Genomic DNA, 13177 nt, shown 5'->3' with positions numbered 1-13177 from the left:
ACATTAAAATCTTAGCAAGTTCACAAATTCAGAAACTGAAGGAATCTTTTCCCACAAGGCTCCTTGGAATCCACTCCTATCATTTTTAACCTTTTCAAAGGAGAGTGATTTTCTATTGCCCTTCTTCACTTCCCACTGGAAAACTTTTCTTCAAGAATTTAAAGAAAAATAAAAAACTAATTGCCTTCTGAGAATTTCATCCCTGACTTCATTTGGTATTACTGGGAATGCTGCCAGATAAAAGAGTTCTGCATGCTGTTGGAAGTCCATCGTTTAGCATATTCCCTAATTTGGATGATCTACTATCTGAGAATATATACTTAAAAAACAACAAAGAGGAGGAGGGGGAGAGGAAGGGGGAGGAGGAGATGAAGAACAAGAAGGAGAAGAAGAAACCGCCAGAAAGCTTTGAGTGAGCTGACAAATTATATCACAGAATTATTGAGAGTAAATAAATCAATTTGAATTAAATTATTGCTGAGTTTGCAAAATCATATGCAATTAAGTGGTGCAATTTACTTGAAGCAAGATATGCATTTTTCCATACGATAAATATTTGAAGGGCATACCTCATTATCTGTGATAGTGTACACATGATATAATTTTGGAGGACCACATCAAATTTGAGAAAATCTCTTACTTAGTAATAAGCACATGGAGGGAAGGCCAGGAGAAGCTTAACTATCTTATAATGATCAATGCTCTCAATATTAGCTGATTATTTTTTATCTTCTACCTAAGGCTGACTTTAGGTAAAACTGTATGCTTCTTGAAGACCACAGTTGTTCATTTTTGACTCCTTAGAGGCTAAAAAAATTGCCTGACATATATTGGTGTTTTTTTGAATCAACATAAAATAGGTTAAAATTTGTCTTGCAGGCTACCCACTCACAGAAGATGACACACCTCTGCTTTTACTAGGCATTTCTTGATGCTCAAACATCAAGCCAGTCCCCTTTTTTAGATATCCAAAATGAATTTCTCTCTTCTAAAGCAAAACTCCTCCAAGAGAACATTCTACTATCTTACACTATTCACTTAATTTCTGTATTCTGCTTTCCATCACTTCTTGATCAAAATAGCATTCTCAAAGTTGACTAATGTCCTGCTAATCACTATATCGAAATGCATTCCCATGTTTTTCGTTTTCTTGAACCTTTGTTTGTGGTCTCAACCCTCTTCCTAATGTAACCTGATAGTATACTACTTTTGATTCTGCATCATTTCTCCTTTAACTGGTCTCCTAGCTAGAACACGGGCATGCTTTAATTCTCTCCCCAGGCTCCTCCCAGCCCTTCCAATGAGCCTTCCCCAAGAATCAGTCTTTCTTCTGTTTTTCCCTTATAATTATCTGCTTCTACGATCTATCTCCTGATGTAGTTCAATTATCATATGTATGATTAGCATTCCCAACTGACTACAGAACTCTAATCTGGCTCTAATCTGGCTACAGAGCACCAAAATGGTACCTCAAGTACCTGTCTCAAATTTCCTTTGAGAATTGTCATTGTCACTTCTCATTTAACACTGCTAACACTGAATTCATTGTCTTCTCTATAAACTAGTCTGTGTGAAGGGCACTAATTCCTCAACTACTAGATTTCAAAATCTTTACCCTCCTTACTTCTTCCTCATGTCTTATCAATAATATATGACATTCTCTGAATCATTCCTTCACAGTAGTTCCTGCAACAATCCTTAGCCAATATGTGTTGACCAAACAGTTTTAAAGAAAATTCACATATATCCAGACATATCTTACACTCTGCCACTGTAGACTCTTACTCAAGCTTTTGCCTTTTCCTCCCATTGTACTTCTAAAACCTTACCCGGAGCATCTGGGTGGCTCAGTCAGTTAAGTGTCTGCCTTCAGCTCAGGTCCTGATCCCAGAGTCCTGGGATGGAGCCGTGCATCTGGAGTCCTGCTCAGCGGGGAGTCTGCTTTACCCTCTGCCCCTCCCCCTGCTCATGCTCTCTCTCTCTCTCTCAAATAAATAGATAAAATCTTTAAAAAAATTTAAAAAATAATAAAGAAAATAAAACCTTACCCAATGTTGAAGGTTCACCTCAGATAGCAACTCCAAGAAGTAGTTTTACTAAGGGTACTCTATCCCACCTAAACTCCTATCACATTTTGCTTATATAACTAATTTTACATTTACTAGACTACCTTATAGAGCAGATTATATATTCAAGTATTGCTCTATCCAAACATAACTTGTGAGCTCTTGGAACGCAGTAACCTTGTCGACTCAGTTTCTCCTCAGACTTAGACCTACTACAATGCTGTACATATAGTAAGTGCTTAAAAACTTACTGTCTTCAATTAAACTAAACTGAGGTGGGGTTTGAGTATGCCTAAATTATTAAGAAATCTGTATTCAGATGCAGTCTGTCTGAAATTCCTTTCAAATAGCTAAAAGGCTTTAGACATATTATCAAGGAAATAATAGCAAGATAAGGGATCAATGATCTAAAACATAAATACAGTGTCTTTTTACCCCCAGTGGGCAATTAAAATTAGATAAGAAATTATTACCTAATACTTAATTTATCTGAAATTTCAATGGTTTTTTTTTTACAGTTACTGTTTTTAGTTTTTGTTGTATGATTTTGCTTTTTACCTTGACAATTTTTATGAGTGAGGAATCAAAGTGAGACAAAGGTATAATCATTGCAAATACTTATTTAGCTAGTTGAAAGGTCTCAGACAGACCTTGATGTTGATAATGGTAGTTCAGGCAAGAAGGTTCTAATGCATTTGCCTTTCAGAACCATCTCAGGCTTTCAAATGTGATCAAACTTTATTTATGAATATATTTTGTGCGTGTGGAATTTTGAAATTTTCTAGCTATGTGCAATATCTGGAATTTAAAATTTTTCACTCTGGGTTTTTTATGTTTAAATTTAACACCTATTAATATTGTGCTTATTGTGCTTTTATGACATTTTTCTTCTAATTTATAATGACAGAGTAACCAATCCAAACCCAAAAATACATATATTCAAGTAGGTCATATGGGTTACAAATGGCAAGATTTCATTCTTTTTTTATGGCTGAGTAATATTCCATTGTGTGACTGTATTTGTTTATGTATGTATGTATATACATATATATATATATTTTACATATATATATTTTATATATATATATATTTATATATATATATATATAATGATGTGGATGGAGCTAGAGAGTATTATGCTAAGTGAAATAAGTCAGTCAGAGAAAGACAAATACCATATGATGTCATTCATATGTGGAATTTAAGAGACAAAACAAACAAGCAAAGGGAGGGTGGGGAAAGAAAGAGGAGGCAAACCAAGAAACAGACTCTTAACTCTAGAGAACAAAGTGATGGTTACCAGAGGGGAGATGGCAGGGGTTGGCGGGACTGGGTGGGAGGGGGAGAATGGGTGAAATAGGTGATGGGGATTAAGGAGGGCACTTTCTGTGATGAGCACCAGGTGTCATATGGAAGTGTTGAGTCACTATACTGTACCCCTGAAACCAATATTATACTGTATGTTAATTAACTAGAATTTAAATAAAAACTTGAAAAAAACCCAAACAGGTCATATGAGTAAATAATACGTTATTTCAAACAAACATATATAGCACTACCTTACTTTGAAAGGGCATGTCGTCCTGAAGTTACTTGGCATATTTTGAATATCAAAATGTTTTTGTTGGCAATAATGAAGAACTGCTGAATTTCTTGTGCTCATCTTTAGTTTTTTTTTAAGATTTTATTTATTTATTTGACAGAGAAAGACACAGCGAGAGAGGGAACACAAGCAGGGAGAGTGGGAGAGGGAGAAGCAGGCTTCCCGCTGAGCAGGGAGCCTGATGTGGGGCTCGATCCCAGGACCCTGGGATCATGACCTGAGCCAAAGGCAGACGCCCAACGACTGAGCCACCTAGGTGCCCCTCATCTTTAGTTTTTAATTGGTTTGGAAGCACATAGCATTTACCATACATTCATCATTTCATTCCCAATCTTGCAGCAAATTCTGACTTAAAATATTACAGGTGTGTATAGAGGGAGAGTTGACAGAGAAAATGGAAAAGGGAAGTAAGAGTGAAGGAAGGCAAGACAAATTCTTTCAGATAACTAGCTTAACTGGACTGGTTTATATTACCTACTAATCAAGTTGATAATGGACGAAAATAAAACCACGGCTATTAAAATCTCAACTTAAAACAACTGACTGACTGGGTTTTATTTTCCCAGTGACCTCAATTAATAACCACCAGGCAAACTTAATGACAGCACAGGTCCATGTCAGCTTTGTAAAAAACCTGGGAGAATCTCACATTCGATAATGAACTCTCACATACAGTACTGCATATTCAGATTGCTTTCTTTTAGCCATATTTTTTAGTAGCAAACAGAAAGTGTGAGCAGGAGAGGTAAAAATGTCCCACCCGCTTAATTTTTATTTGGCTGTCTACAATCAGGTAAACACACAGGCTGCTAAGAGATAAAGGATTTTCATCTTTCTTCACAAAATACCGCAGGAGGAGAGAGAATTTTCTTCGTGTAAAACTCAGCCCTCATTCTGTCAGGCAAAGTAATTATGGAAGCAAAACAAATCCACATTGTCTAATTAGGTCATTAAAAAGCATAAATGCGTCATGGAAGTTTTTCCCCTTGCCTAAGACATAAAGTAAGACAATGAAAACAATCTGGTAATATAGAAAGGTTCAGAATTTGTTTCTTTTCAAAAATAATAGGTCCTTTCATCTTTCTATTTCCCTAAGACGAAGACAGTTAATTTGGAGACAGAATCTGTAATTAGTTCAGGGTTTACTTTGATTATGTTTCAAAATATTTAACCAAAAACAGGAAGATAGAGAAAGAAAGAAAATACATAGAAAAATTATCAAAGGAAGTGAATAAAAGCAAGAGAGTGGGTTGCTGATCAAAATGTATTGTGCAGAGACAAGATGAATATAAAATCTACATTCATATAAACACAACCAATCTGGGATACCAGAAAGCTCTCAGGAAGAATATACAGGCATCTGCCTCTGGGATTTGAAACCAGACTTTAATCACAGCTAACTTAAATAAAAACAAATGGCATGATTATTTGCCTCTTCCTCTCTCTACTTGTTATTGCTTGAGTTTTAGAAGACTCATGGCTCAAAATGTTAAGAAACAAAATTCAAAAAAACGGAAAGGAAAATAAACTTACCTGTGATCCTCTTGTCCCTCGTTTGTGGTCCCATTCTGAATGCCCCATGAGCTGTAATACAATATAATAATTACCGTAAATTCAATGACACTTATTTTATGTGGCGAATATTTTTACTCTTTCTTCTAAAGAATGCTTTTTTGAAATCTATGTTTTAATATGAATGTATTAAGTAGCTATCATGAATAAATTAATACACCAAAAGTAATAATAACCTCTGGTTTGATAGCTAATATTTCAACTGGTAGTTGTTTCAAAGATATTTTAATATCACTGTGTGATAGAAAGAGTCTGCTAATCTACAGCTTTCTAGTTCTTTGTCAGGAACATCCTAGAAAGATGTTAACATGGGTTAAGCTTTTTACATGCCATTAAGCTCCTAGCTTATTAAGGAAATATGCTAAATAAATCATTAGCATAGCTTAATTTACTGTCATGAATGATAAAAATGAGAAGGCCAAAATCTTTCAATCATTTTTAGTTCTGTTTTGATAATATCACAAAAATATGAGCGTTCTAAAGAGTGAAATGATCTAATGTGAAATATACTCCCAAGGTCACAAAATACAGATTTTCATAAACCTATAAAACATTATCAAGCTAGTCCCGTAATTGTAATAGCCCTGAGCTACTTTGCTTATAAAGCATGATATTTATTGAAAATAACATGTAACTAGAAGAATACTAAGAAAATACAAGATATTGGCTGAGAGAAGTAAAATTCTATTCATCTATCCAGTACACTTACTATTCATGTGTCCCAGTGGAAGAACTCCCCATCACTAATAAGCTAGCACATGAACAGGACAGACTACTCAACATATTAACATACCTTGTTAGCTTTTCTATACAACAGCAATGACCCCTTAGTAGACACAATAAAAAAACTGTTCACAATAGCAACAAAAAAGTAATATGTTTTTGAACAACATTACCAAGAAATGTTTTTAACCATATACAGAAAATGGTAAGACCTTACTGATGGCCTTACAATGTCCCTGATTAAGACCGAATTCTATAGAATTATTAAGTGTTCAATTCTACCCACACAAATTTACAGGTTTAACCCAATCTCAATCAAAAGCTATTCATATTTGTTTAGGAAACTGAAAAAAAAAAAACTACATACATTTTATCTGAGAGAATAAACTGATAAGAATCAGAATATATTAGGAGAGTAACACCCTAGTGGGTTATTAAAACATATTGTAAAATTTAACCCAAATTATGGGACAATGATTTAAGACTCAAAATATAAATGAATGATATGTAGTGGACAGTTGTGAAATGTCAAAATATGAAAAAGAAAATATAAAAATCAATGATTGATGAATTAGTTCACGAGTGGAAAAAAAAAGAAACATTCTTTGGAAAAAAAATGAGAACTGAACCTTCTAATATATACAAATATAAATTCTAGATGAAAAGCAAATTTAAAAAGATGAAATGGTACATATAAAATAAAATCCAGACAAATACTTAGACTACCTTGAAATATAAAAAGATTTTCCAAACTAAACACACACACACACACACACACAGAGGATTATGATCCAGCTACATAAAACTTCAAATGTGTGCACAAATGTCACACTGGCAAAATATTTCCATTAAGTGCCAGGTAAAAAAAATAATATCTTCAGTGCATTAAGAGCTCTACAAATTTGAAAGTAATGCAACCCTAGTAAATAATTAGAGGAAAGGATAAAGACAGTTCACAAAATTAATATCCATAATCAATATTCAGCAACAATTTTCCTTGAAGTGAAAAAGTTCAGTATAAACAATAACAAGAGATGAGTCTTGCCTATCAAATTAGCAATCTGATCCTGTTGAATATTCGGTAGAATTTAGAGAGCTAAGTATGCATATAGATTGCTTGTATGTAGTGTATAGATATACACATGTATATATTTACACACTTATAAATACATAGACATACACTATATATATCAAATTTAATACATATAGCATACTCTTAAAAATTCATACCCTTTCAACTAGAAAATAAAAATGTAAAAATTCAGTAATTACAATGTGTCCATCACTGTGTTATCCAACAAAAGGGAAACGGTCTGCTAACTTAGAACATAAAAAGAACATAACATAGAATTTCAAATTTGGTTTTCAGGGCCTTTTTACAAAATTACATGTGAAATGCTCATGGGATTATAAGTGAAAAATATAACAAAGTAATTTTAAATTACTCATTTTTAATAAGATGATCAGTTATTTTAAGCGTTGGAATTAGTGAAATGATTTAATTATAATTTGGCTAGCACACAATTTTGGGTAAATTAGGCCAGGTAATCATCATATAAAACTGAATGCTTAGATAGTTGATATTTCTTTAATGCTTTAATTTTTTTTAATGTCTGGATTTAATGGCATTACATCTGCTAGTAAATATTCATTGATACTCATTTAAAGTTGATTATAAAAAAGTTAAACACTAATCAACTAATGAAATAAATAGTCTGATTTAGAAACATATAAATTAAGACCATTTAATTAGTTATTCACTAGAACTATCAAAAACCATCTTGACACATTTCAATCACCTGCCTTATTGAGACATTTGGGAATACTTTTTGTCAATAATAGGAAGAAAAAGAAAATAATAGGAAGATGTGAAGCTTGTTTAGGCAACTTTAAACAGATGTTAAACTTGAGTACTATGCTGTTAGAGTAAAATAATTTTTTTAACATTTTAAAATTTAAATTAACATACAATGTATTATTGGTTTCAGAGGTACAAACCAGTGATTCATCGGTCTAGAGTAAAATAATTTTTAAGCAGAAGGGTTATCTTCTCTTTTCCCTGTTTTATCTAAATCTTAGGAAAAATAATACTTTATAAAAGACTGTTATGCCTATTATCCTCTTGCTAATGAGCTTCAACTAAGAGGATAACTTAGTAAATTCTACTATCATGAGTATCACAGTAAAAAGAGGTAAAAAAACCACAAACACAAGTTATAATCCACAATATATTGACTTGGAATATTTGATAATCACAGGTAGTAAGTCAAAAAGATAACATTTCTCCAGGATCAGAACTAAAATAAGAAAAGCACAGATTTCACTGCCTTCTATCATTAACTATGTAAAAAAAAAAAAAAAAAAAAAATGATTTTTGGTCTGAGAACAAAAATTTTCAAAATGTAGACTCATTTGGGGCATCACTTAGTACAGAACAAGAAGATAAACTTGATCATTATAAGCCAGAACTTATAAACCTCTAAAAGTTCACTAAATATGACCTTTTATTTTGAAACATACCATAGAAAATTTGCCATATGTATTATCTATCAGAGAGTGTTATTTCCTAGCATTATACAATAGACTAATGAGAGGGATTTAGGGTAAAGCAATTCTACTTTATTCTATCATTGCATATTTCTATTATATATTAATAACATTATTCTATTTAAAAGTCTGGGTTGACCAGCCATGTGTTAATATGTCAAAATGTATTTTTGAATACTATTACTACTTTTTTCAAGTAATAAAGAGTTCTAGAAATCTACATGTTATGTGAAATACAATCTAAAAAGCAATGAACTCTGAAATGATAAGATACTGTAATATTCTCTATTCAATAGAAAGAGAGTCAACGGAAATTAACAAGATTTTTTTCCCTTTGGACTTCAGGAAATCATACAAAGGCTTTGTTTTTAATGAAAATAACCTGAATCAAACTTCAACATTAATAATTTTAGTGTTGAATGTATGAGGTTTGTTATAATATTTTCTGTAACTTGTTTTTTCAGTACAAAGAGGTGGGGGTGCTGCTGGCCAGAGTGTCCGGGCCCTACTGTCTCCATGATTACAGCGTACCTGGCACCGATGGGGGTGTGGTGGGGGTGGGGAGGATAAGCACATGATAGCCCATGAATTTTTGTCTTAGTTGCACATAGAATTTATTTTACTGTTATAATAGCACTGTCCTTAGATCATGGACCAAACACTAAAATAACCAAAATGTTTTCACTATCCTTTTAAAAAAACATCATCCATTGTGTGATAAACTGCCTGACTTAATATTACAGATTATTTAAATTAAAATGAAGCATTTGGCCACAGGTAAGTATTCCTGTTAAAGCAGAACCATAGGGCTAAATGTTTTAGGAAGTACCTAGACACCTCACTAGCCTCCCTCTCTTGACTAATGATTAGGAGAAATCAAAAAACTTGGTTATAATAAATAACGGAAAGGAGCGCTTGCACAATAAAGTCAGTGAATTTCAAAATTAAGTGCAAACTGATGTTGGTGAGGTATCAATGAGAAAGTCAAAACATCCTTTGAATCAAACAGGTAGGATTGGTATTGAATTGCAAATGACAAGTAGGCATTTGCCATTTTCATGGGCTTAGATAAAAGACAGAAATGGGTCATGGACTATGAGGAACAGAAGTAAAAACTGTAGATTTTTTTCTTTTTGCAATTGAAATCATCTGCGCTAAACTTTCAAGACAAATGAATAGCAGCACGATACCTAGATAATTCTGGGAAAAGAGACCAAAAGTTCATTAACATGATATGATGCTCTTTCTGGTGAAGGAAGGCTTGTGATTTTATTATTAGTTATATAAAGTTTCTAGAAATGTAAGAGAGAGAGAGAGACAGACACTAAGACCAGAAAAATGAAAAAAAAAATAGGATATTCAAATATATTCTAGTTGATAAAGAATACATGACTTCTTAATTCAGGAAGAAAAAAGAATGTCTCTCACCTTCTATAAAAACTACCCTCTGAGTTATTTAACTATGATTATTCCTCTGGGAAAAGGCATTTTAATAAGAAGGTTTGGGAATACATAGGTTACCACGGTTATGCCCACATATGCTAAACAAAAATCTTTCCATCTGAGGAAGGAATTCTCTTAAAAAAAAAAAAAAGAAGAAGAAGAAGAAGAGTATCTTTCTTCTTTTCCAGCTCCCATTAATCAAGATAGGCAAAGTGGAGACCCTTAAATTTATTTCTAGGAAACAAAGTATACTTCCTTTAAAAGAAACACAATCTGTTATTTAAAGCATTTTGAAAATCCTAACTTCCTTGACACTGAGTCATTTTCATCCTTATGGAATAAATTCTTTTCTCTCTCTTTTTTTTTAATAATACATTTCTACATCACAGCCTTCAGCTAACAGTATGTTACACAGTACTTAGTTCCAAGGAAAACAAAACCGCTGCCAAACACCGAATTTAAAAAGTTCACAGGAGAAAGCAGTCAGCATGGAAACAAAATGGTTCCATCCAAGCAGAGGTATTTTTAATAATAGCATGAGAAATGCAGATAGTTGAAAGTATATTTCTGTAGGTACTTTCCTTTCTCATTTCTATATTTTTCCCTGAGCTATAGTCTCCTACTACTTTTTGTTAATATAAAAAAGAATGCCTTTTAGGGGATTCATGGGAAGAAAAATTTCACCATAACTATTATTGAAAAGAGATGAAAGCTGCACGAGAACCATGAGAGGTGAAAAGACAAATTCTTTGCATGTCCTTAAAGAGGCGAGAGGTTTTAGATAGGAGAAAAGGTAACAATGGAGAGCAACAGTAACATTGTCATCTTCACCTTCCTCTCCAGAAAACCATTCTTCTGTCTCACTTGTTGAAAATTACTAAAGCATATTTTTGAAAACATTTAAAAATAATATACACTGTAATATATACTATTATATATGTACACTGTATATACTTATTATATACTATGTATGTATACATGGTATGACATGTAAGGATGTCAAAGTTACTACATAACCCCCTTGTCATTGCATCATTTATTCATTAAACAAATCTTTAACACATCCTTATTATATGCCTGTTACGTTCCAGGAACTATTCTAGGCACAACCGATACATCAGTGAACAAACCAAGATGCATCTCTATTCACCTGGCTCTTATAACCCTAACGAAAGGAGATGGAACATAAATGAACAAACATACCAGATGATGATAAAGCTATACAAAAGCTGAGATTGAAGGATGGAGAATCAGTGGCTAATGGCAGGTGGGGGCTGGGAATCGAGCTGCTTTCATATAAGTAGAGATCAGGGGAGTCCTTTCTGAAAAAGTGACTTTTTATGAGAGAACTGTATAAATGAGAGCTGTACACACAGGTATCTGGGGGCCAGGCTCGCCAGACTGAGGAAAGAGAAGATACAAAGATCTCGAGCCAGGAGCAGAAGTGGTTATTTGAAGAGCGTGCACAGTGTCCTTAAGCTAAACATTTTAAAAAGGGTTGGATCTTTTTAACCATAGGTATATATTTGGTATTTACTCCCTCCCTCTGGTATGGAATTATCTAAAAGTTAATCATTCACTCCGCTCATTAAAAACTGCAAAGTACATGCTGTAGGAGCAATAGGGGACCAGGGATTCTCCCTTCCCCAAAATCTTCCTCAATTTTATTCAAATCAACATGAATTTATGGAACAGATCCCACACTCCACGAAGGCACCCTTAGATTAGCCATATCACAAAGCATAAATTTGTCGTCCCTTCACACGTTTTTTCAAGAGTCATAAAATACATAAAGAGCAGGGCTGCCTTTTAACTCCGTTTACTGTATGAGGCATGAAACATTCAATTTGATAAGCAAATTAAATCTTGTCTTTACCATTAGCATGTTCCCTTTGGATTCTTCCCTTGGCAAACTCTTTTTTATAATCTCTTCACTACTTACTTAGGCTTTCTCTCTCTCTGGGATTCTAGGTGGGAAGATGGGCCTGGACTGCTTACTCCTCTGTCTGCAGAGTTTACCAGATGGCAGTGTCCCAGCCTGGGAAGTCTACACAAGCTCAGTTCCTGTCTAGTCCTTTTAGGGGAACTGCTCTCAATCCTTTATGTTTCTTTCCTTCTCTTGTTATCATTGGAGTAAGAAGTTCAAGAGGACAGTGTGCTCTGCAGGAAAGGGACACTGAAATCTGTCTGTGATTTGGGCCTTAGGCCAAAGGCGTTAACAGAATCCCTGAGGCTAACCACATACTGTTCCCAGCCCTGGGGGGGGTTCTTCCCTAGGGTTTGGGGCGTAGAAAGGCCTAATGCAGGTGATACTGACAAAAATTTACCCTCCTTTATAATTAATCAACAGACTGGGAGGAGACTCCCTCAGCCTCCTTTGGGTAAACCAGATAGGACTGATCAGCAGCCTAGGTTCTTACCCATAGCCTCCCTTCACCACCACCACTTCATCACATCCCCACACCCCAAATCCATCCCAGTCTGCAGGGCATGAGTCAGTGGTGGAGATACTACTGAAGATTTTAGGGAGAGACAGGACATGGTTACATTACACAGAATACTGCAAAAAGCCACAAAAATATTCATCAGATACGTCCAAGGGCATCATAAAGTATTTGGGTGGGGGGTGGGGGACTGTTACTACTGCTTGCCCTTTACTCTTAGGTTGGGACAAGAGAAGTGAGTCTTTTTTAGCTTACTGGTCCCAGCCTTTCATGCCTCAAGGATCTTAAGGATCTTTCTCAGGATCTAAATATGTGGGGTTTTTTTTCCCCCAGAATAATTCAGCTTTCTCCTATTCTCCCCATCTTGAATCTTCAGACAAATCAGCAGGAAAAAAAAAAATTCTTTAGAACCCTTAGCATTGAGAGCCTGGAAATAGTAAAGCACTGAATGACTGAAATTAAGGGATATTTTTCACAGTCGGTAATAACTACCTAAATTCCATCCACTTGGCACAGAATAAATCCCTGATCCTGACTCTTAGCGTTCCAATCTAGTATAAACTTCATAAACACGAGGGAATGAGAAGACTTCAAATAGAAAGAAATCCAAATATTCTGGAGTTTGAAATCCCAGCCTCTCTCCTGCAAATTCTCCATCTATTTCTGGTAATTATGATGATATTCCCACACTCTGGTTGAGAGTATTTCCATAATTCTATTTCTGTCTCCATTTTCACAATGACAATCATTACCCTAAACCTATGTGTGGCCCCTGATGA

The 13177-nt window shown here is 34.4% G+C and overlaps 1 protein-coding gene across 1 annotated transcript in view; it reads right to left on the bottom strand.

Moving 5' to 3' along the window:
* Window positions 1-13177, bottom strand: part of PDE3A (phosphodiesterase 3A) — a 323314-nt gene that overhangs the window by 122235 nt on the left and 187902 nt on the right. Inside the window, exon 2 of the mRNA XM_078075704.1 lies at window positions 5203-5253. Within this exon, the coding sequence (XP_077931830.1) occupies window positions 5203-5253 (51 nt within the window). The remainder of the gene's footprint in view (window positions 1-5202; window positions 5254-13177) is intronic.

The sequence above is a fragment of the Halichoerus grypus genome, chromosome 6 (genome assembly GCF_964656455.1).
Source record: "Halichoerus grypus chromosome 6, mHalGry1.hap1.1, whole genome shotgun sequence".
Lineage (NCBI taxonomy): Eukaryota > Metazoa > Chordata > Mammalia > Carnivora > Phocidae > Halichoerus > Halichoerus grypus.
This window is presented reverse-complemented; position numbering and strand designations above follow the sequence as displayed.